Here is a 27,467-nt window from a genome sequence, read left to right as displayed (position 1 = left end):
TCTCCCGTTGCGGAGCACAGGCTCCGGACGCGCAGGCTCAGCGGCCATGGCTCACGGGCCCAGCCGCTCCGCGGCATGTGGGATCTTCCCGGACCGGGGCACGAACCCGTGTCCCCTGCATCGGCAGGCGGACTCTCAACCACTGCGCCACCAGGGAAGCCCTGGTTCAGCTTTTTATGGAACAGGGTCCAGGCTCACTTGCAATTAAATGCTTGTGAAGATGACGTTTAAGGGAATTAGGAGTTTGAGTTCTTTCCATTTCCTGGCCACTGAGTCATTCTTGGGGAAGTCATGATGTTACACACTTTGTTAGAAGTATAAATCACAAAACAACAGTTCCTTGACCTCAGCAGTTTATAATTTATATGAGTCATAAATAAAAGCAACGTTAAATAAAACTAAACTGTTTGATGGAGGTGATGTGAATACAGTGTTGGCAAATGGAAAATTCTGTTTAGGTAGAATCATTTGTCTCCTAGCAGGCAAAGCGCTACAGGAGAAAAATGTAGCTTTTTTCCAGAAGTCTTAGTATCCAGGCAGCAAACATTTATTGAGTGACTACTCTATACACGGCTGTATGTTTGAACCTTAGGGACAAGACCTTCAAGCAAGGAGTAGTAACTGCTTTACAACAGTACCTACACGGTTTATGGGAACACAGAGAAAGGGTGTCCAGGAAGGGAGCGCAGAGGAGGTGACACTGAAGAATGAGAGCAAGTTTGCAGGGCAGTCAAGAGGAGAGGCCACCGCTAACAGGTCACCCGGTGGTGCAAGACTGCAGTGACTGGAGAACTTCAGATAATTAGATGTGACATGCAGAGGAGGTATTGGTAGAAGAAAGGAAGCAGTGAAGGGGGTCCTCATACCAGTTCCTGGGAGGCTTTGAAATGTGGAGTTGTAGAAATGGATTAAATGCAAACAGTGAACTTCACAGGAGGAGGGGTTCTATACGAGTGAAAAATAACAGGACTGAGACAGTGGCAGTGGGGACACTAGGAGAGCACTCGCTGGCTTCCCTCCCTCCCTCATCAGAATTTACGCCTGGCAGGAAGCAGGATGGTCATAGTGAGCGGGCTTTACTAGAGCCAGGATCACAGTGAGCTGCCTTCAAGGTTGGCAGAATTGAATAGGAGAGTTAACGTGTGTCAGTGAAAAAAATACCGTTTGGGGAGTTGGAGGATGGCCGTCCACAGGAGGAATGATGACCTGAGGGCCTTGCCTTTGGGTCAAAGCCAAGGATGGCAGGAACCCGCAACACGGTGGGTTGACTGGCCGCAAGAGCTAGAATGTACTCTGAGGTTGGGTTTTCCAGTGCTGTGCCAGTGGGGGCTTTGGAGGTCTGTGGGCACTGCTTGGCATGCCAGAGAACGTCTTGGTAGAGCATGGACACCAAACTTCTTAAGAGGTTCTTCTCAGAAGACTCCAACTTCCTGGGGAAACTAACAGCTGGCCTCACCCTCTGGAAAGATCAAGACTCTGAGTGGGGACATTTGGCTTCTGGCCTTGGGAGGTTTTCTTGAGGGGGGACAGTGGGTTTTGCAAGGTTTTGCAGTTGTGCAAGGTTTTGCAGTAACAGACTCTCAGAGGATCCTTCCCATACAACATGAAGACTTCCATTGCTATCACCGTAGCGAATAGAATGGGCATTTAATTGTCAGGACAACAATAGTGCTTATCTTGTTCCTTTTGCTAATTCTTGGTAAATTGCTCTGTCTGATTTGATTTTTTTTAAAATCCTGGCCCTTCTCTCTCTTTCAGAACCAGACTATCAGGTGTACCTGAATGCTTCTAAGGTCCCTGAGTTCTCAGACGACCTCACCGAGCTGGAATGCCGGATAGTGGATGTGGAGAGCACCGAGGCGAGTGTCCGTTTCACGGTGTCCTGGTACCACAGGGTGAACCGGCGCAGCGATGACGTGGTGGCCAGCGAGCTCCTTGCAGTCATGAACGGGGACTGGACGCTGAAGTATGGAGAGAGGAGCAAGCAACGGGCCCAGGACGGAGACTTCATTTTTTCTAAGGAGCGTACAGACACGTTCAATTTCCGAATCCAAAGGACTACAGAGGAGGACAGGGGCAGTTACTACTGTGTTGTGTCTGCCTGGACCAAACAGCGTAACAACAGCTGGGTGAAGAGCAAGGACGTCTTCTCCAAACCTGTCAGCATATTTTGGGCATCAGAAGGTAGGCACTTCCTTCTTGTTCATGAACATTTTTGTTTTGTTTTGGCTTAAGTCATCCCACTGTGCATTTTCAGATGCACAGTCACTCTGCAGGTTTCCATGCACACTAGGGATCCAAGAAATTCACACTCCAGTGACTGTGCCTCTTATCCTCAGCACGAACCCCTTTACGATGACGACGTTGAGAAGGGTAAGTCTAACAAGAGGGCTGGGGCTTGGTCGTGGTAGGAGATCATCTTGTAGGAGCTCACAGGGTGCCTGGTGTACGCCATCGACCTATGGCCCCACTGGGTGATCTGAAGCCAAACTTTGCACACGCCTCTGAGAGTGTATCCAGGTCCGTGAGTTCCCGCTGGTTGCAGGCACATTTCAGATGCCCCAGAATGAGCGGGCAGCCCCGGGCCACTGCACCTGCCCCGGAGAGGTCAGTCACCCATTCAGAGAGAGTGTTCCTGGGGAGAGCTGACAAGAACTTAAGGGAAACAGTTTCTTTGATGTGTATCCTCCCCAATGCTCAGAGCCCTGTGTGCCTTGGGATGTCAGACTTGTCAAGTCTTTTATCCCTGGTCTAGTCCGTCACTGCAGGAAGGCCAGGCCTCCCGGGTCCTCCTTCGTGCCCCGGATGTGAAGCACCGTACAGCCCACCACATGGCTTCTGTCGCCTCATTGCCACGCCTCTGAGATCCCCAAACCCCAAACAGGGCCCTCTAGAGCTTGGCAAAATCTCCTGCTTCCTGACCTCATCTCTGAATAGTCCTTTCTCTTCCTCACAGTAAACATGACCCACCTCGCTCTCCCCAAGGACACCATTTCCCCTGGAGCCTTCCCGAGTGGTGGTGTTTTCTTCCCACAGTGTAACCGGGCCTAGATGAGTCAGGTGCCCTCCTCGTCCCTCACTGCAGCCTCCAGGCTCTTTTCCCTCCTCCCTAAAAACATCCAACTTCACATCTCCTGTCATCAGATCATTCCACCTCCTCTCATTGCCGTCACCTGTCAACTCCTGGGTCCTCCTCACGCATTCTTTGAAGATGCTCAGTTTTGTCTCGCAGCCGCTCTCTGCTTTTCCTGCTGTCTTGCTAGTTTCACTATCTGTATGGGCGCTGGGGCACATTGGCTGCACATTGGAATCACCTGAGGAGCTTTAAAAACATACTGATGCTTGAGTCCCACAAGAGGTTCTGTCTTAATTGGCCTGAGGTTCTGTGTAATCTGGGCATTGGAATTGTCAGATGCTCCCAAGGTGGTTCCCAGGTGCATGTAAGGTTGAGAAACCTTTCATTCTCAGGCCCCTGTCCTCCTTTCTAGTCATTATGACCTCTGTCCTATTTGGTTATTCACTCCCAAGCTCACACCCTGCACTAGACATCTCACTTCTGATGACTGAGAGCTCTCCATCCTCTCAGTTCCAAACAACCTATCCTGTAAACACACCTATCTTTCTACATCACTCCCACTGTTTCCCACTGGCCTATTTTAGATCTCTTGTTGTGAGTTTTTTTTTTTTTTTTTAATTAAAGCTAAACTAATCTTGGTCTTGCTTCCCCCTCCATCTGTCTGTTCCCCATACCCCTTGCCCACTCATTTCTGTTCCTTTCCTTTGATAGGCAAAGGATTGATTCGTTTGTCCTCAGTGTCTCTGTTTTCTCTCTTCCTGTTCTCTGTTCTGCTCTAATCTGGCTTTTGCCCCAGCTGTTAAGATGACTAGTGATTGACATATTGCAAAGTCCAGTTGTTAGTCATCTTACTTGACTTAGCAGGACTTAACACAGTTGATCATTCCCTCTTCTTGGAAATACTTCGGCTTTTCCTTGGCTTGTGGGATACTACCCTCTGGGCTTTTCTCCAACCTCGTAAGTCTTCTTCTCAGCCTCCTTTGCTGATTTCTGTTCATTTTCCTGATCCTCGGACATTAGATACCTGAGGGCATAGTCCTTGGACTTTTCTTTTTGTTTAACCTTTAGTGATCTCTTCTAATCTCACAAATTTAAACTCCAAGAAAGAATGTGAATGGCTCAGTGGAACCTCAGGAATCAGTGGTTCTGGAGAGACCCCGTAATATACATGTCCTCCTGATAGGTTTGGAACAACTATTCCCAAAATAACCCCAACATAAAAATTTTGTTTGGTACCAGATGGGTTATAGAATTATCTCATTAAAGGATAAAAGAGTTGTGTTTAATTCATTTATCCATCCGTTCAACAAATATTTAAGTACCTTCCAAGTGCCTGACACTGAGCTATTATAATACAGATGAATTCTAATGTGTATATGCTTAGGGATTATTTTTTTTCTGACGGAGAGGCAGGGAGTCACACACTTTAAGTTAGTAGCCCTGGACACTGGTTCAAAATGTTAATATAGCATCTCTGTGGAAATGACTGGATCTACAAGTGTAAGCTCCAGTCACTTTAGTAATAATCTGTTTTATAATGTTACCATCATATGATGAAACAGAGAGAACCCATTGCTCCCTTGCTCTGCTCTTCCAAGCAGGCTGGTTAGGCTAAGTGTACTTTCCCTGCACCCAGTGGAGCCTCAGAGGGGAGAGGCAAATGGCATTGCCCAGAGCCCTGTCTTCCCCAGTTGACTGGAAGCGAGTTTTCCCTCACACCCTTGGGGGCACCAGCAGCTTCCCAAATCCTCTCTCTGGGTGAAACTTCTCAAGGACTTGAAAATCCATAAAAACAAATTCTCACCCATCCATCCCCTCTTCCCTCACACCCATTAAATCGAATCAGACTGCTCTGCCTCTTCCAGCGTGGGGGATTTCAGCCTGCTTACTGACACACGTGATTACTTTTCTGAGTTTCCAGATTTTCTTAAACGCTACTGTGCGGCAATTTGCAAATAAATTCCTATTTCCCTGACATTGTGCTTTCAGATGCATATCCATTTACCTAATCCTGTTAGAAATCATGTCTTTCTGGTACTTCATTGCAGATTCCGTGCTTGTGGTGAAGGCAAGGCAGCCCAAGCCTTTCTTTGCTGCCGGAAATACATTTGAGATGACTTGCAAAGTGTCTTCCAAAAATATTAAATCGCCACGCTACTCGGTTCTCATCATGGCTGAGAAGCCTGTTGGGGACCTCTCCAGTCCTAACGAAACCAAGTACATCATCTCCCTGGACCAGGATTCTGTGGTGAAGCTGGAGAACTGGACAGATGCATCGCGGGTGGACGGCGTTGTGTTAGAGAAAGTGCAGGAAGATGAATTTCGCTATCGAATGTACCAGACTCAGGTCTCGGATGCAGGGCTATACCGCTGCATGGTGACAGCCTGGTCTCCTGTTAGGGGCAGCCTGTGGCGAGAAGCAGCAACCAGTCTCTCCAATCCTATTGAGATAGACTTCCAAACCTCAGGTGAGCAGGGAACCCTGTTGAATCCTAGATTGAGCTGGAAGGGGCCCTAGGGTTTTGATCCAATGGCTTCATGTTTTTAAACAATTTTACTGAAATATAATTCACATGCCATACAATTTATCCATTTAAATACATAGTTCAGTGGTTTTCAGTATATTCACAGAGTTGTGCAACCATCACCACAGTTACTTGTAGAACATTTTCATTACAACCAATAGAAACCTGCACCCTTAGCTGACACCCTTTAGCTCCCCAACCTCCTACCCCCTGACAACCACTAATCTCCTTTCTGTCTCTAGAAACTTGCGTATTCTGGACATTTCACGTAAATGGAATGTAATATGTAAGCTTTGTGTCTGGCTTTTCTCACTTTATTTTTTTAACATCTTTATTGGAGTATAATTGCTTTACAATGATGTGTTAGTTTCTGCTTTACAACAAAGTGAATCAGCTATACATATACATATATCCCCATATCTCCTCCCTCTTGCGTCTCCCTTCCACACTCCCTATCCACCCCTCTAGGTGGTCACAAAGCACCTAGCTGATCTCCCTGTGCTATGTGACTGCTTCCCACTAGCTATCTATTTTACATTTGGTAGTGTATATATGTCCATGCCACTCTCTCACTTCATCCCAACTCACCCTTCCCCCTCCCCGTGTCCTAGAGTCCATTCTCTATGTCTCCGTCTTTATTCCTGACCTGCCCCTAGGTTCTTTTTTTTAGATTCCATATGTATGTGTTAGCATATGGTATTGCTTTTTCTCTTTCTGACTTACTTCACTCTGTATGACAGTCTCTAGGTCCATCCACCTCACTACAAATAACTCAGTTTCATTTCTTTTTATGGCTGAGTAATATTCCATTGTATATATGTGCCACGTCGTCTTTATCCATTCGTCTGTCGATGGACACCTAGGTTGCTTCCATGTCCTGGCTATTGTAAATAGAGCTGCAATGAATATTGTGGTACATGACTCTTTCTGAATTATGGTTTTCTCAGGGTATATGCCCAGCAGTGGGATTGCTGGGTCGTATGGTAGTTCTATTTTTAGTTTTTTAAGGAACCTCCAGTGTTCTCCATAGTGACTGTATCAATTTACATTCCCACCAACAGTGCAGGAGGGTTCCCTTTTCTCCACACCCTCTCCAGCATTTATCGTTTGTAGATGTTTTGATGTTGGCCACACTGACCGGTGTGAGGTGATACCTCATTGTAGTTTTGATTTGCATTTCTCTAATGATTAGTGATGTTGAGCATTCTTTCACGTGTTTGTTGGCAATCTGTATATCTTCTTTGGAGAAATGTCTATTTAGGTCTTCTGCCCATTTTTGTATTGGGTTAGATGTTGAGCTGCATGAGCTGCTTGTACATTTTGGAGATTAATTCTCTGTCAGTTGCTTCCTTTGCAAATATTTTCTCCCATTCTGAGGATTGTCTTTTCATCTTGTTTATGTTTTCCTTTGCTGTGCAAAAGCTTTTAAGTTTCATTAGGTCCCATTTGTTTCTTTTGGTTTTTATTTCCACTTCTCTAGGAGGTGGGTCAAAAAGGATCTTGCTGTGATTTATGTCAGAGTGTTCTGCCTATGTTTTCCTCTAAGAGTTTGATAGTTTCTGGCCTTACATTTAGGTCTTTAATCCATTTTGAGTTTATTTTTGTGTATGGTGTTAGGGAGTGTTCTAATTTCATTCTTTAATATGTGGCTGTCCAGTTTTCCCAGCACCACTTATTGAAGAGGCTGTCTTTTCTCCATTGTATATTCTTGCCTGCTTTATCAAAAATAAGGTGACCAGGGCTTCCCTGGTGGCGCAGTGGTTGAGAGTCCGCCTGCCGATGCAGGGGACACAGGTTCGTGCCCCGGTCCGGGAAGATCCCACATGCCGCGGAGCAGCTGGGCCCGTGAGCCATGGCCGCTGAGCCTGCGCATCGGGAGCCTGTGCTCCGCAACGGGAGAGGCCACAACAGTGAGAGGCCCATGTACCGCAAAAAAAAATAATAAGTAAAAAGAAATAAGGTGACCATATGTGTGTGGGTTTATCTCTGGGCTTTCTATCCTGTTCCGTTGATCTATATTTCTGGTTTTGTGCCAGTACCATATTGTCTTGATTACTGTAGCTTTGTCGTATAGTCTGGAGTTTGGGAGCCTGATTACTCCAGCTCCGTTTTTCTTTCTCAACATTGCTGTGGCTATTCGGGGTCTTTTGTGTTTCTATACAAATTGTGAAATTTTTTGTTCTAGTTCTGTGAAAAATGCCATTGGTAGTTTAATAGGGATTGCATTGAATCTGTAGATTGCTTTGGGTAGTATAGTCATTTTCACAATGTTGATTCTTCCAATCCAAGAACATGGTGTATCTCTCCATGTGTTTGTATCATCTTTAATTTCTTTCATCAGTGTCTTATAGTTTTCTGTATATAGGTCTTTTGTCTCCTTAGGTAAGTTTATTCCTAGGTGTTTTATTCTTTTTGTTGCAGTGGTAAATGGGAGTGTTTCCTTAATCTCTCTTCCAGATTTTTCATCATTAATGTATAGGAATGCAAGAGATTTCTGTGCATTAATTTTGTATCCTGCTACGTTACCAAATTCATTGATTAGCTCTAGTAGTTTTCTTGTAGCATCTTTAGGATTCTCTATGTATAGTATCATGTCATCTGCAAACAGTGACAGCTTTATTTCTTCTTTTCCAATTTGGATTCCTTTTATTTCTTTTTCTTCTCTGATTGCTGTGGGTAAAACTTCCAAAACTATGCTGAATAATAGTGGTGAGAGTGGAGATAGCCTCATCCACCAGAGGGCAGACAGCAGAAGCAAGAAGAACTACAATCCTGCAGCCTGTGGAACAAAAACCACATTCACAGAAAGATAGACAAGATGAAAAGGCAGAGGGCTATGTACCAGATGAAGGAACAAGATAAAACCCCAGAAAAACAACTAAATGAAGTGGAGAAAAAGAATTCAGAATAATGATAGTGAAGATGATGCAGGACCTCGGAAAAAGAATGGAGGCCAAGATCAAGAAGGTGCAAGAAATGTTTAACAAAGACCTAGAAGAATTAAAGAGCAAACAAACAGAGATGAACAATACAAAAACTGAAATGAAAACTACACTAGAAGGAATCAATAGCAGAATCACTGAGGCAGAAGAACGGATAAGTGACCTGGAAGACAGAATGGTAGAATTCACTGCTGTGGAACAGAATAAAGAAAAAAGAATGGAAAGAAATGAAGACAGCCTAAGAGACCTCTGGGACAACATTAAACACAACAACATTCGCATTATAGGGGTCTTAGAAGGAGAAGAAAGAGAGAAAGGACTGAGAAAATATTTGAAGAGATTATAGTCAAAAACTTCTCTAACATGGGAAAGGAAATAGCCACCCAAGTCCAGGGAGCACAGAGAGTCCCATACAGGATAAACCCAAGGAGAAACAGGCCAAGACACGTGGTAATCAAATTGATAAAAATTAAAGACAAAGAAAAACTATTGAAAGCAGCAAGGGAAAAATGACAAATAACATACAAGGGAACTCCCATAAGGTTAACAGCTGATTTCTCAGCAGAAACTCTACAAGCCAGAAGGGAGTGGCATGATATATTTAAAGTGATGAAAGGCAAGAACCTACAACCAAGGTTACTCTAGGCGGCAAGGATCTCATTCAGATTCAATGGAGAAATCAAAAGCTTTACAGACAAGCAAAAGCTAAGAGAATTCAGCACCACCAAACCAGCTCTACAACAAATGCTAAAGGAACTTCTTTAAGTGGGAAACACAAGAGAAGAAAAAGACCTACAAAAACAAACCCATAACAATTAAGAAAATGGTAATAGGAACATACATATCAATAATTACCTTAAATATGAACAGTTAAATGCTCTAACCAAAAGACAGAGGCTCGCTGAATGGATACAGAAACAAGACTTATATATATGCTGTCTACAAGAGACCCACTTCAGACCTAGGTACACATTCAGGCTGAAAGTGAGGGGATGGAAAAAGATATTTCATGCAAATGTAAATCAAAAGAAAGCTGGAGTAGCTATACTCATATCAGATAAAATAGACTTTAAAATAAAGAATGTTACAAGAGATAAGGAAGGATACTACATAATGATCAAGGGATCAATCCAAGAAGAAGATATAACATCATAAATATATACGCTCTGAACATAGGAGTATCTCAATACGCAAGGCAACTGCTAACAGCTGTAAAAGAGGAAATCAACAGTAACACAATAATACTGGGGGACTTTAACACCTCACTTACACCAATGGACAGATCATCCAAAATGAAAATAAATAAGGAAACAGAAGCTTTAAATGACACAATAGACCAGATAGATTTAATTGATATTTATAGGACATTCCATCCAAAAACAGCAGATTATATTTTGTTCTCAAGTGCACATGGAACATTCTCCAGGATAGATCACATCTTAGGTCACAAATCAAGCCTCAGTAAATTTAAGAAAATTGAAATCATATCAAGCATCTTTTCAGACCACAACGCTATGAGATTAGAAATCAGTTACAGGGAAAAAAACGTAAAAAATACAAACACATGGAAGCTAAACAGTGCATTACTAAATAAGCAAGAGATCACTGACGAAATCAAAGAGGACATCAAAAAAGACCTAGAGACAAATGACAATGAAAACACAACGATCCAAAACCTATGGGATGCAGCAAAAGCGGTTCTAAGAGAGAAGTTTATAACAATACAAGCCTACATCAAGAAACAAGAAAAATTTCAAATATTGGTGAGACTGGACAACCTTGTCTTCTTCCTGATCTTTGAGGAAATGGTTTCAGTTTTTCACCATTGAGAGTGGGTTTCTCATATATGGCCCTTATTATGTTGAGGTAAGTTCCCTCTGTGCCAACTTAGTGGAGGGTTTTTATCATAAATGGGTGTTGAATTTTGTTGAAAGCTTTCTCTGCATCTATTGAGATGACCATATGGTTTTTCTCCTTCAGTTTGTTAATATGCTGTATCACATTGATTTGCGTATATTGAAGAAACCTTGCATTCCTGGGATAAACCTCACTTGATCATGGTGTATGATCCTTTTAATGTGCTGTTGGATTCTGTTTGCTAGTATTTTGTTGAGGATTTTTGCATCTATGTTCATCAGTGATATTGGCCTGTAGTTTTCTTTCTTTGTGATGTCTTTGTCTGGTTTTGGTATCAGGGTGATGGTGGTCTCGTAGAATGAGTTTGGGAGTGTTCTTCCCTCTGCTATATTTTGGAAGTGTTTGAGAAGGATAGGTGTTAGCTCTTCTCTAAATGTTTGATAGAATTCACCTGTGAAGCCATCTGGTCCTGGGCTTTTGTTTGTTGGAAGAATTTTTTTTGTGTGTGTGGTACACGGGCCTCTCCCGTTGCGGAGTACAGGCTCCAGATGCGCAGGCTCAGTGGCCATGGCTCACCGGCCCAGCCACTCCGCGGCATGTGGGATCTTCCTGGACCAGGGCATGAACCCGTGTCCCCTGCACCGGCAGGCGGACTCTCAACCACTGTGCCACCAGGGAAGCCCTTGTTGGAAGATTTTTAATCACAGTTTCAACTTCAGTGCTTGTGATTTGTCTGTTTATATTTTCTATTTCTTCCTGGTTCAGTCTCGGAAGGTTGTGTTTTTCTAAGAATTTCTCCCTTTCTTCCAGGTTGTCCATTTTATTGGCATATAGTTGTTTGTAGTAATCTCTCATGATCCTTTGTATTTCTGCAGTGTCAGTTGTTCTCCTTTTTCATTTCTAATTCTATTGATTTGAGTTTTCTCCCTTTTTTCTTGATAAGTCTGACTAATGGTTTATCAATTTTATCTTCTCAAAGAACCAGCTTTTAGTTTTATTGATCTTTGCTATTGTTTCCTTCATTTCTTTTTCATTTATTTCTGATTTGATCTTTATGATTTCTTTCCTTCTGCTAACTTTGGTTTTTTTTTTTTTTTTTTTTTTTTTTGCGGTATGCGGGTCTCTCACTGTTGTGGCCTCTCCCGTTGTGGAGCACAGGCTCCAGACGCGCAGACTCAGCAGCCATGGCTCATGCGCCCAGCCGCTCCGCGGTATGTGGGATCTTCCCGGACCGGGGCACAAACCCGTGTCACCTGCATCGGCAGGCGGACTCTCAACCACTGCGCCACCAGGGAAGCCCGGGGTTTTTTTGTTCTTCTTTCTCTAATTGCTTCAGGTGTAAGGTTAGATTGTTTATTTGAGATGTTTCTTGTTTCTTGAGGTAGGATTGTATTGCTGTAAACTTCCCTCTTAGAACTGCTTTTGCTGCATCCCCTCGTTTTTCACTTTAGCATGATGTTTTCAAGAGTTATCCATGTTGCAACATGTATCAGTACTTCATTCTTTTTTTAAATTTATTTCTAATTTTTTGTTGCTATATATATATATGCATATGTATACATATATATACTTCAATGTTAGAGAGTTGCAGCCTTTTGTTTAGTACCTAGAGAATGCCAGTACTTTAACACAATATCTTGATAAATGTTGCTCACAGCGTTTTAAAAAGAACAAAAATAAATGTAGTTTCTGTGTCATCTTTGACATGTTATAAATTCACAGTGCTAGCTGTTTTTTTAAGCAGCAGTGTGAGGGAAAAAGCACTGTAAAATGCAGTCCTGGATTTTGTGTTACATGAAAAATGTAGTACAATGAAAACTTTAATGTCAAAAGGAACAGTGCTTTAAAGAAAACATATATGAAATAAATGAGGTATAAACTTCATAATGTAGTCAGAAAAAGAAAATATAATTATTTGAATATTGGGGACCTTTTCTTTCAGTTGCAGCTTTTAAGTTTTTAAGTACCTGTGAATCAAATTTACATGTAACTTTTACTTAATGCCATTTTTGTCTTGAGAAGTGCAAAAAAATGCCAGTAAATACCATACTTTCTATATCAGAAAATAAGTTTAGGAATCCCAAAGCGCTTGGGATGTGTTGACAAGACAATTTTTTTTTTTTTTTTTTTTGGTGGCTATAGCAAACTGTGCTCTCTCCACATAAACCTATGTAACTCACAACTACAAATACTACTTACTGTTTTTTAAGAAAATCAAACACCAAAAAACCACATATCCCCTTCTTTCTGTACTGTAACATTTAACGCAAAATAAATTCTCATTAGCACATCATTTTTATGACTGAATAATATTCCATTGTGTGGATATACCACATTTTATTTATCCATTCATCAGCTAATGGGCATTTGAGTGTTTCCAATTCTTGACTATTATGAATACTGCTGCTGTGAACGTTTGTGTACAAGTTTTTGTGTGAACATACTACCCTCATTTTTTAAAATAGATCAGCTGACACACACCTATATCAAATCCTTCAAGGAACATGGTGGATGGAGTATAAAGATAAGAAGGAATTGAGCCTCCAGAGGGGTTAAATGACTTGCCAAGAGTGGAAGATTCAAAGCTAAGACCCAAGTCTTATCCAGCCTGTGGCTTTCACTCTTTGAGGTCCCTAGGACTGAAGGTGATGGGAACTGTTCTTGGCCCAACTTATCAGAGCAGTATTTCCATACAGGGGATGAGTATCCCAACCTTTTGGGCTATGCTTTACCTTGCTTTTGGACTAGAAAAATATTTCCAATTAGTCCAGTCTCCAGAGCTGTGGTGGTATGGGTGAATATATCTGTCAACCTGTTTTTTTAAGAATAACTATTAGTGGTGTTCACCTATGGGAGGGTTAATTAAAACGAGCATTTTGGTGTCCATTCTGAATGATTTTATCTTTGGTAAGTAAAATGTTTTTATGCTATAAGGTGGAAAGTTCCACTTTTTTTTAATAGCATACATACATATTCTGAAATGGAAATGTTTATCTGTGAAATTCATTAAGCTCCTTTGACAAATCTGTGTGTGTATCTGTGTTTCAGCAGGTAGAGATTTAAAAGTGTTTGATTCCCAATCTTATTTAGAATATCAAAGTGAAGGATCATCACTTTTGAGTTTAATACTGAATGTTTTCACTAAATGTGCCTTGGGTTCCAGTTAGAAGTTTCTGAATATGTAAATTCATACTCACCTGTAAAGATTCAGGTATTAACTAATCAATACAATGAATGCAAGATATTTGTTGAATTTAATTATTACCGTTTATATTAAAGGTAAACTATACCTTAGTAAAGTTTGCTTTCTATTAATATTTTGTAGTATTATAAGTTTTCATAGTGTATAATGAAATAATCTTCTGGCATCTAATAATCTCTAAATGTGTAGATTAATTAAGAGTAAATATTGATTTAAACCCTTAGATTTGGAAAGAGCAGAGGAAACACACGCTTCTTTTGTTGTGTATCTATCTGCTTGTTTGTTTTCTAATAATAGCTTTATTGAGATATGGTTAACATACCATAAATTTCACCCATTTAAAGGGTCAATTCAGTGGTTTTTAGTATATTCACAGATATATATTGTACAACCATCAGTAGTATCTAATTCTAGAACTTTTTAATCACTCCAGAGAGCAAATTCTGTACCCGTTAGTAGTCACTCCCTCTACTCTCTATTCCTAGCCCCTGGCAACCACTAATCTCCTTTGTATCTTTATAGATTTGCCTTTTTGGGCATTTCATATGATTTGAAGCATATACGTGGGCTTTTGTGACTGGCTTTTTTGCTTAGCAAAATCTTTTCAAGGTCCATCACGTTATATCATGTATCAATCCTTCATTCCTTTTTATGGCTGAATAATATTCCAGTGTGAGGATATACCACACTTTGTTTAGCTGTTCATCAGTTGATAGACCTTTAGATTGTTTCCACCTTTTGGCGATTATGAATAATAATATGCTGACATAAACATTAGCGTACAAGTTTTTGTGTGGACATAAGTTTTCATTTCTCACCTAGGAGTGATGCTGGATCATATGGTAACTCTCTTTAATTCTTTGAGGAACTGCCAAATTGTTTTCCAAACCAGCTGCACCATTTTACATTCCCAACAGCAGTGTGTAAGGGTTCCAATTTCTCCACATTCTCACTAGTTATTATTTTCCATCATTTTTATTATAGCCAACCTAGTGGATGTGAAGTAGTATTTCATTGTGGTTTTAATTTGCGTTTCCTTAATGACTGTTGATGATTAGCAGCTTTTCATATAGTTATTGGTCATATGTGTATCCTCTCTGGAGAAATGTCTATTCAAACCATTCGCCCATTTTTAAATTGATTTGTCTTTTTATTGTTGGCTAGTAGAGCTTTTCATAGTTTGAATACAAAAGTCCCTTAACAACATATGTGATTTGAAAATATCTTCTCCTACTCTGTAGTCTTTTCACTTTCTTAATTGTGTCCTTTGAAGCACCCAAGTTTTAAATTTTGATGAAGTCCAGTTTATCTATTTTTTCTTTTTGTTGCTTGTGTTTTTGGTGTCATATCTAAGAAAACATTGCCTAACCCAAGGTCGTGAAGATTTACACCTATGGTTTCCTTTAAGAGTTTTACAGTTTTAGCTCTTACATTTAGGGCTATGATCCATTTTGAGTTAATTTTTGTGTGTGGTATGAAGAAAGGATTCAGCTTTATTCTTTTGCATGGGAATACCTAGTTGTCCTGGCACCATTTGTTGAAAAGTCTGTTCTTTCCCCCATTGACTTGTCTTGGTACACTTGTCAAAAATCATTTAACCATGAATATAAGGGTTTATTTCTGGACTCTCAGTTCTATTCTGTTGATCCTTATGTCTTTTCCTATACCAGAACCACATTGTTAAATTGCTATAGCTTTCTAGCAAGTTTTGAAATCAGTGTGAGCCTTCCAGCTTTGTTCTTTTTCAAAATTGTTTTGGCTCTTCTGGGTCCCTTGCATTTCCAGATGAATTTTAGGATCAGTTCATTAATTTCTGCAGAAAAGACAGCTGGGACCGTGATAGGGATTGTGTTGAATCTGTAGATCAGTTTGGAGAGTATTACTATTTAACAATATTGTTTTCTAATCCATGAGCATGAGATGTCTTTCCATTTATTTGGATCTTTTAAAATTGCTGTCAGTGGTGTTTGTAGTTTTCAATGTACAGATGTTGAACTTCTTTCATTAAATTTATCCTAGGTATTTTATTCTTTTTGATGCTATCATAAATTAATTGCTTTCCTAATTTCCTTTTCAATTTGTTCATTGCAAGTGTATAGAAACACAATCGACTTTTATAATTTGGTCTTGTATCCTCCAACCTTGCTGCACTTGTTTATTAGTTCTAATAGTTTTTTGTTGTCGTTGACTACTTAGGCTTTTTTTTAATGGTATCATTTATATGTGGAATCTAAAAAATAATACAAATGAATCTATATATAAAATAGAAACAGACTCACAGACAGAGAAAACAAACTTATGTTTACCAAAGAGGAAAGGGAGAGGGGGAGGGATAAATTAGGAGTATACAATTAATAGATACAAACTATTGATACTATACATAAAATAGATAAGCAACAATGATTTATTATATAGCATAGGGAACTATATTCAATATTTTGTAATAACCTGTAATGGAAAATAATCTGAAGAAAACATATATAACTGAATCACTTTGTTGTACACCTGAAACTCACAATATTGTGAATCAACTATACTTCAATTTTTAAAAATGCAAAAAAAAAAAATTAACAAGGAGTAAGTACCAGTCTTCTTCCATAATCAAACAGGCTGCTTTGTGTAGAAACTTCTAGGTATAAGAAAATTGTAACTGAAGTCATTCTTTTAAGTCTTAGAAATGGAATATAAGTGTTTGTCCTTAGCTTTGAAGAGCAGTATAAAACTATGTCCCTGAAAATGGCTTAGTAATAAGATTTATTCATTCAGTTATTCATTCATTCATTCACATTTTAAATTCAACAAATAGTTATTTGGGACATTCTATGTGCGTAATACCATACTAGGAGATGCGGAGGATACAAAGATGTATAAAACAAGATGTCATTCCTCACAGAGTTTACAATCCAGTTAGGAAAATAAAATTTGTGCACAATTAACTAGACTGCAATGTACTATATGACCTAAGGAAATTTTTTCAATTTGATAAAACCAACTTCACTGAGCACTTGTGTTCCTATGTTTTACTAGGTCCTAAGAATACAAATATGAATACAACACTTGTAATACAGAAGAAGTCTTTTAGATTCAAGTTGGTCTTTATAAGGAATGACTGTGTAGCACTTAGAGCTTGAGGAAGAAGCAAGTTTCTTATCATCAGAGGCGTGATTCATAGGCTGGTGGTGACATTTGGCGAATATAGAGAGAAGGACTTAAAACACAAGCTGATTGGTCACAGTATTTGACCATTACATTCTTTCCAATCTTGAGACTTTAAAATTTTGTGCTTCTTTCAAAGGTAGACAGGTGTTTCAGAAATTCTCAAGTCATCACGTGTCTGCTCCAGGTTTAGATGGAGTCTTCCTCCTATAGTGGAGTTGAAACATTTCTTTAGAAGTACTAGTACTTCTGGGTTTTTTAAATATAAATTTATTTATTTATTTTTGGCTGCATTGGGTCTTCGTTTTTGCACACAGGCTTTCTCTAGTTGCGGCGAGCAGGGGCTACTCTTTGTTGCGGTGTGAGGGTTTCTCATTGTGGTGGCTTCCCTTGTTGCGGAGCACAGGCTCTAGGCTCGTGGGCTTCAGTAGTTGTGGCTCGTGGGCTCTACACCGCAGGCTCAGTAGTTGTGGCGCACGGGCATAGTTGCTCCGTGGCATATGGGATCTTCCGGACCAGGGCCCAAACCCGTGTGCCCTGCATTGGCAGGCGGATTCTTAACCACTGTGCCACCAGGGAAGTCCCCTAATCAGTGTTTTTAAACATAGCGAGTCCCATCAGCCCAGAGGACACTGTTTGTGTGGTCATTTTTTTTTTAATTAAAAGTAATTGTATTCTTTTTTCTTTTTTTTACAACGGTGTGTTAGTTTCTGCTTTATAACAAAGTGAATCAGTTATACATATACATATGTTCCCATATCTCTTCCCTCTTGCATCTCCCTCCCTCGCACCCTCCCTATCCCACCCCTCTAGGTGGTCACAAAGCACCAAGTTGATCTCCCTGTGCTATGCGGCTGCTTCCCACTAGCTATCTATTTTACATTTGGTAGTGTATATATGTCCATGCCACTCTCTCACTTTGTCACAGCTTACCCTTCCCCCTCCCTATATCCTCAAGTCCATTCTCTAGTAGGTCTGTGTCTTTATTCCCATCTTACCCCTAGGTTCTTCATGACATTTTCTTTTTTTCTTAGATTCCATATATATGTATTAGCATATAGTATTTGTCTTTCTCTTTCTGACTTACTTCACTCTGTATGACAGACTCTAGGTCCATCCACCTCACTACAAATAACTCAATTTCATTTCTTTGTATGGCTGAGTAATATTCCATTGTATATATGTGCCACATCTTCTTTATCCATTCATCCGATGATGGACACTTAACTTGTTTCCATCTCCTGGCTATTGTAAATAGAGCTGTAGTGAACATTTTGGTACATGACTCTTTTTGAATTATGGTTTTCTCAGGGTATATGCCCAGTAGTGGGATTGCTGGGTCATATGGTAGTTCTATTTGTAGTTTTTTAAGGAACCTCCATACTGTTCTCCATAGTGGCTGTACCAATTCACATTCCCACCAGCAGTGCAAGAGTGTTCCCTTTTCTCCACACCCTCTCCAGCATTTATTGTTTCTAGATATTTTTAAATTATTTATTTATTTATTTATGGCTGTGTTGGGTCTTCATTTCTGTGCGAGGGCTTTCTCTAGTTGCAGCAAGTGGGGGCCACTCTTCATCGCAGTGCGCAGGCCTCTCACTATCGCGGCCTCTCTTGTTGCAGAGCGCAGGCTCAGTAATTGTGGCTCACAGGCATAGTTGCCTAGTTGCTCCGCGGCATATGGGATCTTCCCAGACGAGGGCTCGAACCCGTGTCCCCTGCATTGGCAGGCAGATTCTCAACCACTACGCCACCAGGGAAGCCCCTGTTTCTAGATTTTTTGATGATGGCCATTCTGACCGGTGTGAGATGATATCTCATTGTAGTTTTGATTTGCATTTCTCTAATGATTAATGATGTTGAGCATTCTTTCATGTGTTTGTTGGCAGTCTGTATATCTTCTTTGGAAAAATGTCTATTTAGGTCTTCTGCCTATTTTTGGATTGGGTTGTTTGTTTTTTTGTTATTGAGCTGCATGAGCTGCTTGTAAATTTTGGAGATTAATCCTTTGTCAGTTGCTTTATTTGCAAATATTTTCTCCCATTCTGAGGGTTGTCTTTTGGTCTTGTTTATGGTTTCCTTTGCTGTGCAAAAGCTTTGAAGTTTCATTAGGTCCCATTTGTTTATTTTTGTTTTTATTTCCATTTCTCTAGGAGCTGGGTCAAAAAGGATCTTGCTATGATTTATGTCAAAGAGGGTTCTGCCTATGTTTTCCTCTAAGAGTTTGATAGTTCATGGCCTTACATTTAGGTCTTTAATCCATTTTGAGATTATTTTTGTGTATGGTGTTATGGAGTGTTCTAATCTCATACTTTTACATGTACCTGTCCAGTTTTCCCAGCACCACTTATTGAAGAGGCTGTCCTTTCTCCACTGTACATTCCTGCCTCCTTTATCAAAGATAAGGTGGCCACATGTGTGTGGGTTTATCTCTGGGCTTTCTATCCTGTTCCATTGATCTATGTTTCTGTTTTTGTGCCAGTACCATACTGTCTTGATTACTGTAGCTTTGTAGTATAGTCTAAAGTCAGGGAGCCTGATTCCTCCAGCTCTGTTTTTTGTTCTCAAGATTGCTTTGGCTATTCGGGATCTTTTGTGTTTCCATACAAATTGTGAAATTTTTTGTTCTAGTTCTGTGAAAAATGCTAGTGGTAGTTTGATAGGGATTGCATTGAATCTGTAGATTGCTTTGGGTAGTAGAGTCATTTTCACATTGTTGATTCTTCCAATCCAAGAACATGGTATATCTCTCCATCTATTTGTATCATCTTTAATTTCTTTCATCATTGTCTTATAATTTTCTGCATACAGGTCTTTTGTCTCCTTGTCTTTTCTGCATACAGGTCTTTTGTCTCCGTATTCCTAGATATTTTATTCTTTTTGTTGCAGTGGTAAATGGGAGTGTTTTCTTGATTTCACTTTCAGATTTTTCATCATTAGTGTATAGGAATGCCAGAGATTTTTGTGCATTAATGTTGTATCCTGCTACTTTACCAAAATCATTGATTAGCTCTAGTAGTTGTCTGGTAGCATCTTTAGGATTCTCTATGTATAGTATCATGTCATCTGCAAACAGTGACAGCTTTACTTCTTCTTTTCCAATTTGGATTCCTTTTATTTCCTTTTCTTCTCTGATTGCTGTGGCTAAAACTTCCAAAACTATGTTGAATAAGAGTGGTGAGAGTAGGCAACCTTGTCTTGTTCCTGATCTTAGTGGAAAGGCTTTCAGTTTTTCACCATTGAGGACAATGTTGGCTGTGGGTTTGTCATATATGGCCTTTATTATGTTGAGGAAAGTTCCCTCTATGCCTACTTTCTGGAGGGTTTTTATCATAAATGGGTGTTGAATTTTGTTGAAAGCTTTCTCTGCATCTATTGCGATGACCATATGGTTTTTCTCCTTCAGTTTGTTAATATGGTGTATCACATTGATTGATTTGCATATATTGAAGAATCCTTGCATTCCTGGAATAAACCCCACTTGATCATGATGTATGATCCTCTTCATGTGCTGTTGGATTCTGTTTGCTAGTATTTTGTTGAGGATTTTTGCATCTATGTTCATCAGTGATATTGGCCTGTAGTTTTCTTTCTTTGTGACATCCTTGTCTGGTTTTGGTATCAGGGTGATGGTAGTCTCGTAGAATGAGTTTGGGAGTGTTCCTCCCTCTGCTATATTTTGGAAGAGTTTGAGAAGGATAGGTGTTAGCTCTTCTCTAAATGTTTGATAGAATTCGCCTGTGAAGCCATCTGGTCCTGGGCTTTTGTTTGTTGGAAGATTTTTAATCACAGTTTCAATTTCAGTGCTTGTGATTGGTCTGTTCATATTTTCTATTTCTTCCTGATTCAGTTTTGGCAGGTTGTGCATTTCTAAGAATTTGTCCATTTCTTCCAGGTTGTCCATTGTATTGGCATAGAGTTGCTTGTAGTAATCTCTCATGATCTTTTGTATTTCTGCAATGTCAGTTGTTACTTCTCCTTTTTCATTTCTAATTCTATTGATTTGAGTCTTCTCCCTTTTTTTCTTGATGAGTCTGGCTAATGGTTTATCAATTTTGTTTATCTTCTCAAAGAACCAGCTTTTAGTTTTATTGATCTTTGCTTTCGTTTCCTTCATTTCTTTTTCATTTATTTCTGATCTGATCTTTATGATTTCTTTCCTTCTGCTAACTTTGGGGTTTTTTTGTTCTTCTTTCTCTAATTGCTTTAGGTGCAAGTTTATTCGAGATGTTTCCTGTTTCTTAAGGTAGGATTGTATTGCTATAAACTTCCCTCTTAGCACTGCTTTTGCTGCATCCCATAGGTTTTGGGTTGTTGTCTCTCCATTGTCATTTGTTTCTAGGTATTTTTTTATTTCCTCTTTGATTTCTTCAGTGATCACTTCGTTATTAAGTAGTGTATTGTTTAGCCTCCATGCGTTCGTATTTTTTACAGATCTTTTCCTGTAATTGATATCTAGTCTCATAGCATTGTGGTTGGAAAAGATACTTGATACAATATCAATTTTCTTAAATTTACCAGGGCTTGATTTGTGACCTGAGATATGATCTATCCTGGAGAATGTTCCATGAGCACTTGAAAAGAATGTGTGTTCTGTTGTTTTTGGATGGAATGGCCTATAAACATCAGTTAAGTCCATCTTATTTAATGTATCATTTAAAGCTTGTGTTTCCTTATTTATTTTCATTTTGGATGATCTGTCCATTGGTGAAAGTGGGGTGGTAAAGTCCCTTCTATGATTGTGTTACTGTCGATTTCCCCTTTTATGGCTGTTAGCATTTGCCTTATGTATTGAGGTGCTCCTATGTTGGGTGCATAAATATTTACAATTGTTATATCTTCTTCTTGGATCAGTCCCTTGATCATTATGTAGTGTCCTTCTTTGTCTCTTCTAATATTCTTCATTTTAAAGTCTATTTTGTCTGATATGAGAATTGCTACTCCAGCTTTCTTTTGGTTTCCATTTGCATGGAATATCTTTTTCCATCCCCTCACTTTCAGTTTGTATGTGTCTCTAGGTCTGAAGTGGGTCTCTTGTAGACAGCATATATATGTGTCTTGTTTTTATATCCATTCAGCCTATCTGTGTCTTTTGGTGGGAGCATTTATTCCATTTACATTTAAGGTAATTATCAATATGTATGTTCCTATGACCATTTCCTTAATTGTTTTGGGTTTGTTATTGTAGGTCTTTTCCTTCTCTTGTGTTTCTCGCCTAGAGAAGATCCTTGAGTATTTGTTGTAGAGCTGGTTTGGTGGTGCTGAACTCTCTCAGCTTTTGTTTGTCTGTAAAGCTTTTGATTTCTCTATCAAATCTGAATGAGATCCTTGCTGGGTAGAGTAATCTTGGTTGTAGGTTTTTCTCCTTCATCACTTTAAATATGTTCTGCCAGTCCCTTCTGGCTTGCAGAGTTTCTGCTGAAAGATCAGCTGTTAACTTTATGGGGATTGCCTTGTGTGTTATTTGTTTTTTTTCCCTTGCTGCTTTTAATATGTTTTCTTTGTATTTAATTTTTGACATGTTGATTAATATGGGTCTTGGCGTGTTTCTCCTTGGATTTATCCTGTATGGGACTCTCTGTGCTTCCTGGACTTGATTAACTATTTCCTTTCCCATATTAGGGAAGTTTTCAACTATAATCTCTTCAAATATTTTCTCAGTCTCTTTCTTTTTCTCTTCTTCTTCTGGAACCCCTATAATTCGAATGTTGGTGCGTTTAATGTTGTCCCAGAGGTCTCTGAGACTGTCCTCAGTTCTCTTCATCCTTTTTTCTTTATTCTGCTCTGCAGTAGTTATTTCCACTATTTTATCTTCCAGGTCACTTATCCGTTCTTCTGCCTCATTTATTCTGCTATTGATCCCTTCTAGAGTATTTTAAATTTCATTTATTGTGTTGTTCATCGTTGCTTGTTTCCTCTTTAGTTCTTCTAGGTCCTTGTTAAATGTTTCTTGCATTTTCTCTATTCTATTTCCAAGATTTTGGATCATCTTTACTATCATTATTCTGAATTCTTTTTCAGGTAGCCTGCCTACTTCCTATTCATTAGTTAGGTCTGGTGGGTTTTTATCTTGCTCCTTCATCTGCTGTGTGTTTCTCTGTCTTCTCATTTTGCTTATCTTACTGTGTTTGGGGTCTCCTTTTTGCAGGCTGCAGGTTCGTAGTTCCCGTTGTTTTTGGTGTCTGTCCCCAGTGGCTAAAGTTGGTTCAGTGGGTTGTGTAGGCTTCCTGGTGGAGGGGACTAGTGCCTGTGTTCTGGTGGATGAGGCTGGATCTTGTCTTTCTGGTGGGCAGGTCCACGTCTGGTGGTGTGTTTTGGGGTGTCTGTAGACTTATTATGATTTTAGGCAGCCTCTCTGCTAATGGGTGGGGTTGTATTCCTGTCTTGCTAGTTGTTTGGCATAGGGTGTCCAGCACTGTAGCTTGCTGATCATTGAGTGAAGCTGGGTGCTGGGGTTGAGATGGAGGTCTCTGGGAGATTTTCACCCTTTGATATTACGTGGAGCTGGGAGGTCTCTTGTGGACCAGTGTCCTGAAGTTCGCTCTCCCACCTCAGAGGCACAGACAGCACTGACTCCTGGCTGCAGCACCAAGAGCCTTTCATCCACACGGCTCAGAATAAAAGGGAGAAAAAGTAGAAAGAAAGAAAGAGGATAAAAGAAAATAAAAGAAAGTAAGATAAAATAAAATAAAAAATAATTATTAAGAAAAAATTTTTTAAATAGTAAAAAAAAAACAACAATAAATCGGACGGATAGACCCCTAGGACAAATGGTGAAAGCAAAGCTATACAGACAAAATCTCACACAGAAGCATACATATACACACTCACAAAAAGAGGAAAAGGGGAAAAAATCATAAATCTTGCTCTCAAAGTCCACCTCCTCAATTTGGGATGATTCGTTGTCTATTCATGTATTCCACAGATGCAGCGTACATCAAGTTGATTGTGGAGCTTTAATCCGCTGCTTCTGAGGCTGCTGGGAGAGATTTCCCTTTCTCTTCTTTGTTCTTACAGCTCCCGGGGCTCAGCTTTGGATTTGGCCCCCGCCTCTGCGTGTAGGTCACCGGAGGGCGTCTGTTGTTTGCTCAGACAGGACGGGGTTAAAGGAGCCGCTGATTCGAGGGCTCTGGCTCACTCAGGCCGGGGGGGAGGGAGGGGCACGATGTGGGACGAGCCTGCGGTGGCAGAGGCCAGCGTGACGTTGCGCCAGCCTGAGGTGCACCGTGCGTTCTCCCGGGGAAGTTGTCCCTGGATCACGGGACCCTGGCAGTGGCGGGCTGCACAGACTCCCGGGAGGGAAGGTGTGGATGGTGACCTGTGCTCGCACACAGGCTTCTTGGTGGCGGCAGTTCAACCTTAGCGTCTCATGCCCGTCTCTGGGGTCCGCGCTGTTAGCCGCGACTCGCGCCCGTCTCTGGAGCTCCTTTAAGCGGTGCTCTTAATCCCCTCTCCTCGCACACCAGGAAACAAAGAGGGAAGAAAAAGTCTCTTGCCTCTTCGGCAGGTCCAGACTTTTCCCCGGGCTCCCTCCCAGCTAGCCGTGGTGCACTAACCCCCTGCAGGCTGTGTTCACGCCGCCAACCCCAGTCCTCTCCCGGCGCTCCGACCGAAGCCTGAGCCTCAACTCCCAGCCCCGCCCGCCCCGACGGGTGAGCAGACAAGCCTCTCGGGCTGGTTAGTGCTGGTCGGCACCAATCCTCTGTGCTGGAATCTCTCCGCTTTGCCCTCCGCACCCCTGTTGCTGCGCTCTCCTCCGCGGCCCCGAAGCTCCCCCCCCCTCCGCCACCCACAGTCTCCGCCCACAAAGGGGCTTCTAATGTGTGGAAACCTTTCCTCCTTCACAGCTCCCACCCACTGGTGCAGGTTCCGTCCCTATCCTTTTGTCTCTGTTTATTCTTTTTTCTTTTGCCCTACCCAGGTACGTGGGGAGTTTCTTGCCTTTTGGGAGGTCTGAGGTCTTCTGCCAGCGTTCAGTGGGTGTTCTGTAGGAGTTGTTCCACGTGTAGATGTATTTCTGATGTATCTGTGGGGAGGAAGGTGATCTCCGTGTCTTACTCTTCCGCCATCTTCCCCCCGGCCTACTTAGGCTTTTTAAATATAGGATCATGTGATCTATTGATACAAATAGAGATGGTTTTATTTCTTGTGTTCAGTTTTACTAAATGCCTTCTAATTATTTTTCTTGCCTAATTGCCCTGGCTAGAATCTAGTACAGTGGTGAATAGTAGTGACACAAGTGGACATCCTTTTCTTGTTCCTGATCTTAGGGGGAACTTTCCCCATGAAGTATCTTTTACCCTTAAGTATCATGGTCACTGTGGGTTTTTCATAGACACCAAATATTGAGTTGAGGAAGTTTTCTTTCATTCCTAATCTGTTGAGTGTTTTTATCATGATGAAGTGTTGGGTGTTGTCAAACGCTTTTTCTGTGACTATTGAGATTCAGATGACTATGTGTGGTTTTTGCCTTTTTTCTGTGTATCTGTTTTATTGCCTATAGGATTTTATTCCCATTTGTTTTACATTCGTTATTTGATGTTTCTTTAAAACTGTGTTTAGAAAGAGGGGAGACATAAAATCTTTTGTATGTATTTCTAGGTGAGGAATGGGAATTAAATCTATTTCTCAGTTCTTTAAATCTCCACATAACAGATGAAATCACTGTAGCTTACAGGTTAAATAGACTGCCTCAGGTTTTTGCTTTGTTTAATCCACGGAGTTGTCATGGCCAGTTCACAGTTTAATTAAGAGGAGCTGCCATCAAATCCAGCACCCAGCACAATGCCGTAGCCCCGAATAGCTCCAAGGAAACATTGGCTTGATACTGAGAGCCTTTACTTCCTAAAAATTAGCAGCACACGGTAAAACGCATGTAACAAAGAGATCCTTCCTGGTGTCCACCTTTCTGTCCTCTGCTTTCAGGACACTTGCCTCTTGGTATGCGGACTGTGTTCCCCAAGGGGTCCTACTGAGTTGTAACTTCTACTGATTCAAAGTATGAGGAGGAATAGTATGGTTTAAATGTGATGATGTGAAGGACTTTGGCCTTTTAAAAGAATAATAATAAAGTTTTTCTCCTTAACAGAGAAGTGTGAAAATACAGTAAAATACAAGGAAGAATCACCCACAGTCTTACCAGAGACTGTTAATTGGTGGTATTCGTCTTCCTAGAATTTTTCCCTTGCATGTTTTCTTCATAACTTTGAAATCAGGCTGTATATGCAATTTTATGACCTGCTTTCTGCCCTCCCCCACCATTATAAGATAAGCATTTTCTGTGTTATAAAAAATTCTAGGTAAATACCAACTTTAATGACTACACTTGCTAGAATTTGGTTAACCATCATCCTATTGATGGACATGCCGACAGTCTGTAGTTTTGGCTTTCACAAAAATACTGTCATTTACAACCTTTTTTTAGGGGCGAGAGTTGGAGCATGGTTTGTGTCAATGTTTGTGTTTAAATGCTAAGTGGTCCATGTACTCTGCAGACTAGGAATCCAGGGACATGTAGTGACTCTGGTTGTTCACTTAAATTATCTGTGCTGTAGTTTGTCATCTGTGAAGTTAACCAGACACATCCCCTCAAGAAAACAGCATTACCACAGAAATTGACCATAATAAAAATATTTCTAAGCCTGGGATAATGACCCACATTAACAGTGAGTTGTTCATTTCGTTCGAAGGAAATCCACTACTGTGAATAGTTCACAGTGCAGGCTTTTTCCCTGGTCCTTGTCTGCATGGTGAGCATGGCACAAATGCTCTGTTGTTCCCACGGCCATGAGGGGAAATGAGAACAGTAACTTGTGACCTAGAAGGCATTTTGGATTTTTTTTGGAAATATAAAGAAAAAGTGAAATTTGTCCAAATTAGGTAAGGAAATTTGTCCAAATAAAGTAAAGGAAATATGTCCAAATTTCTCTGCTGTTTCAAATTAAGTAAATAAGAACCTAAATCCATTATGAGGATCTCCTTGTGTTTTATTATCTTGTGTTCTCTTAGGAGGGGTCTGGATACTTTAAGAAAGCCCCATAGTATAGTTCTATTTATAACCATGAAATTTCTAGTCAGAGAAAAAAAATTCAGTCCCCATTGCTCACCATCGTCCCTACTAACCTGTCCTCATGGATGACCATATATGGCATGAAGTCCCCCCAGTCATTACCACTGAGCCAACTCAGAGCAACTGGCTTAATCCTTTCCCACCTCACTGCTATAAACAGAGCAAATCCAGGGTGGTAAGGACCTGAGGGAACCATGGCTGAGCCGAGTTAATTGAAGGATGTGATGTCTAGAAGTAGGTAAAGTTTCCTTGTCCTTTTTGCTTTCATCCCTTTCCCCATGTCCTGGGACTGCCATTCTGTTACGTTCTCCATGCCCTAGACTGAATCTGAGTACTCAGCAGAACCTGCCCAGGGCTGCCTAATGCCTTAAGGTTTCCATGTTCTACAACCGACCTTCACCCTGCTCCCAGCAAAACACGGATTACTCATGGACTCGGTGTTAAGAAAGCCATCTGATGAATTCATCTTACTACTCATGTTGAAATGAAAGTATAGTCTTTTCAATTTTTTGCCTCATTGGTTCATATGACCTTTTACTCTCTTTCTCACAGTCATTTCTTTTGGATGTTAAAACAAAACGTACCTTTTCCTTTCTGGTAATCTGATTTTAAAGGTAGTTACACCTGTATTCTTAGCTTC

The 27,467-nt window shown here is 40.6% G+C and overlaps 1 protein-coding gene across 1 annotated transcript in view; it reads left to right on the top strand.

Moving 5' to 3' along the window:
* Window positions 1-27,467, top strand: part of PTGFRN (prostaglandin F2 receptor inhibitor) — an 85,788-nt gene that overhangs the window by 46,803 nt on the left and 11,518 nt on the right. The window contains exons 5-6 of the mRNA XM_030869171.3: window positions 1,759-2,184; window positions 5,125-5,544. Coding sequence (XP_030725031.1) covers window positions 1,759-2,184; window positions 5,125-5,544 — 846 coding nt within the window. The remainder of the gene's footprint in view (window positions 1-1,758; window positions 2,185-5,124; window positions 5,545-27,467) is intronic.

The sequence above is a fragment of the Globicephala melas genome, chromosome 1, assembly GCF_963455315.2.
Source record: "Globicephala melas chromosome 1, mGloMel1.2, whole genome shotgun sequence".
NCBI lineage: Eukaryota > Metazoa > Chordata > Mammalia > Artiodactyla > Delphinidae > Globicephala > Globicephala melas.
Note: the sequence above shows the minus strand (reverse complement) of the source record. Positions and strands in the feature narration are given on the sequence as shown.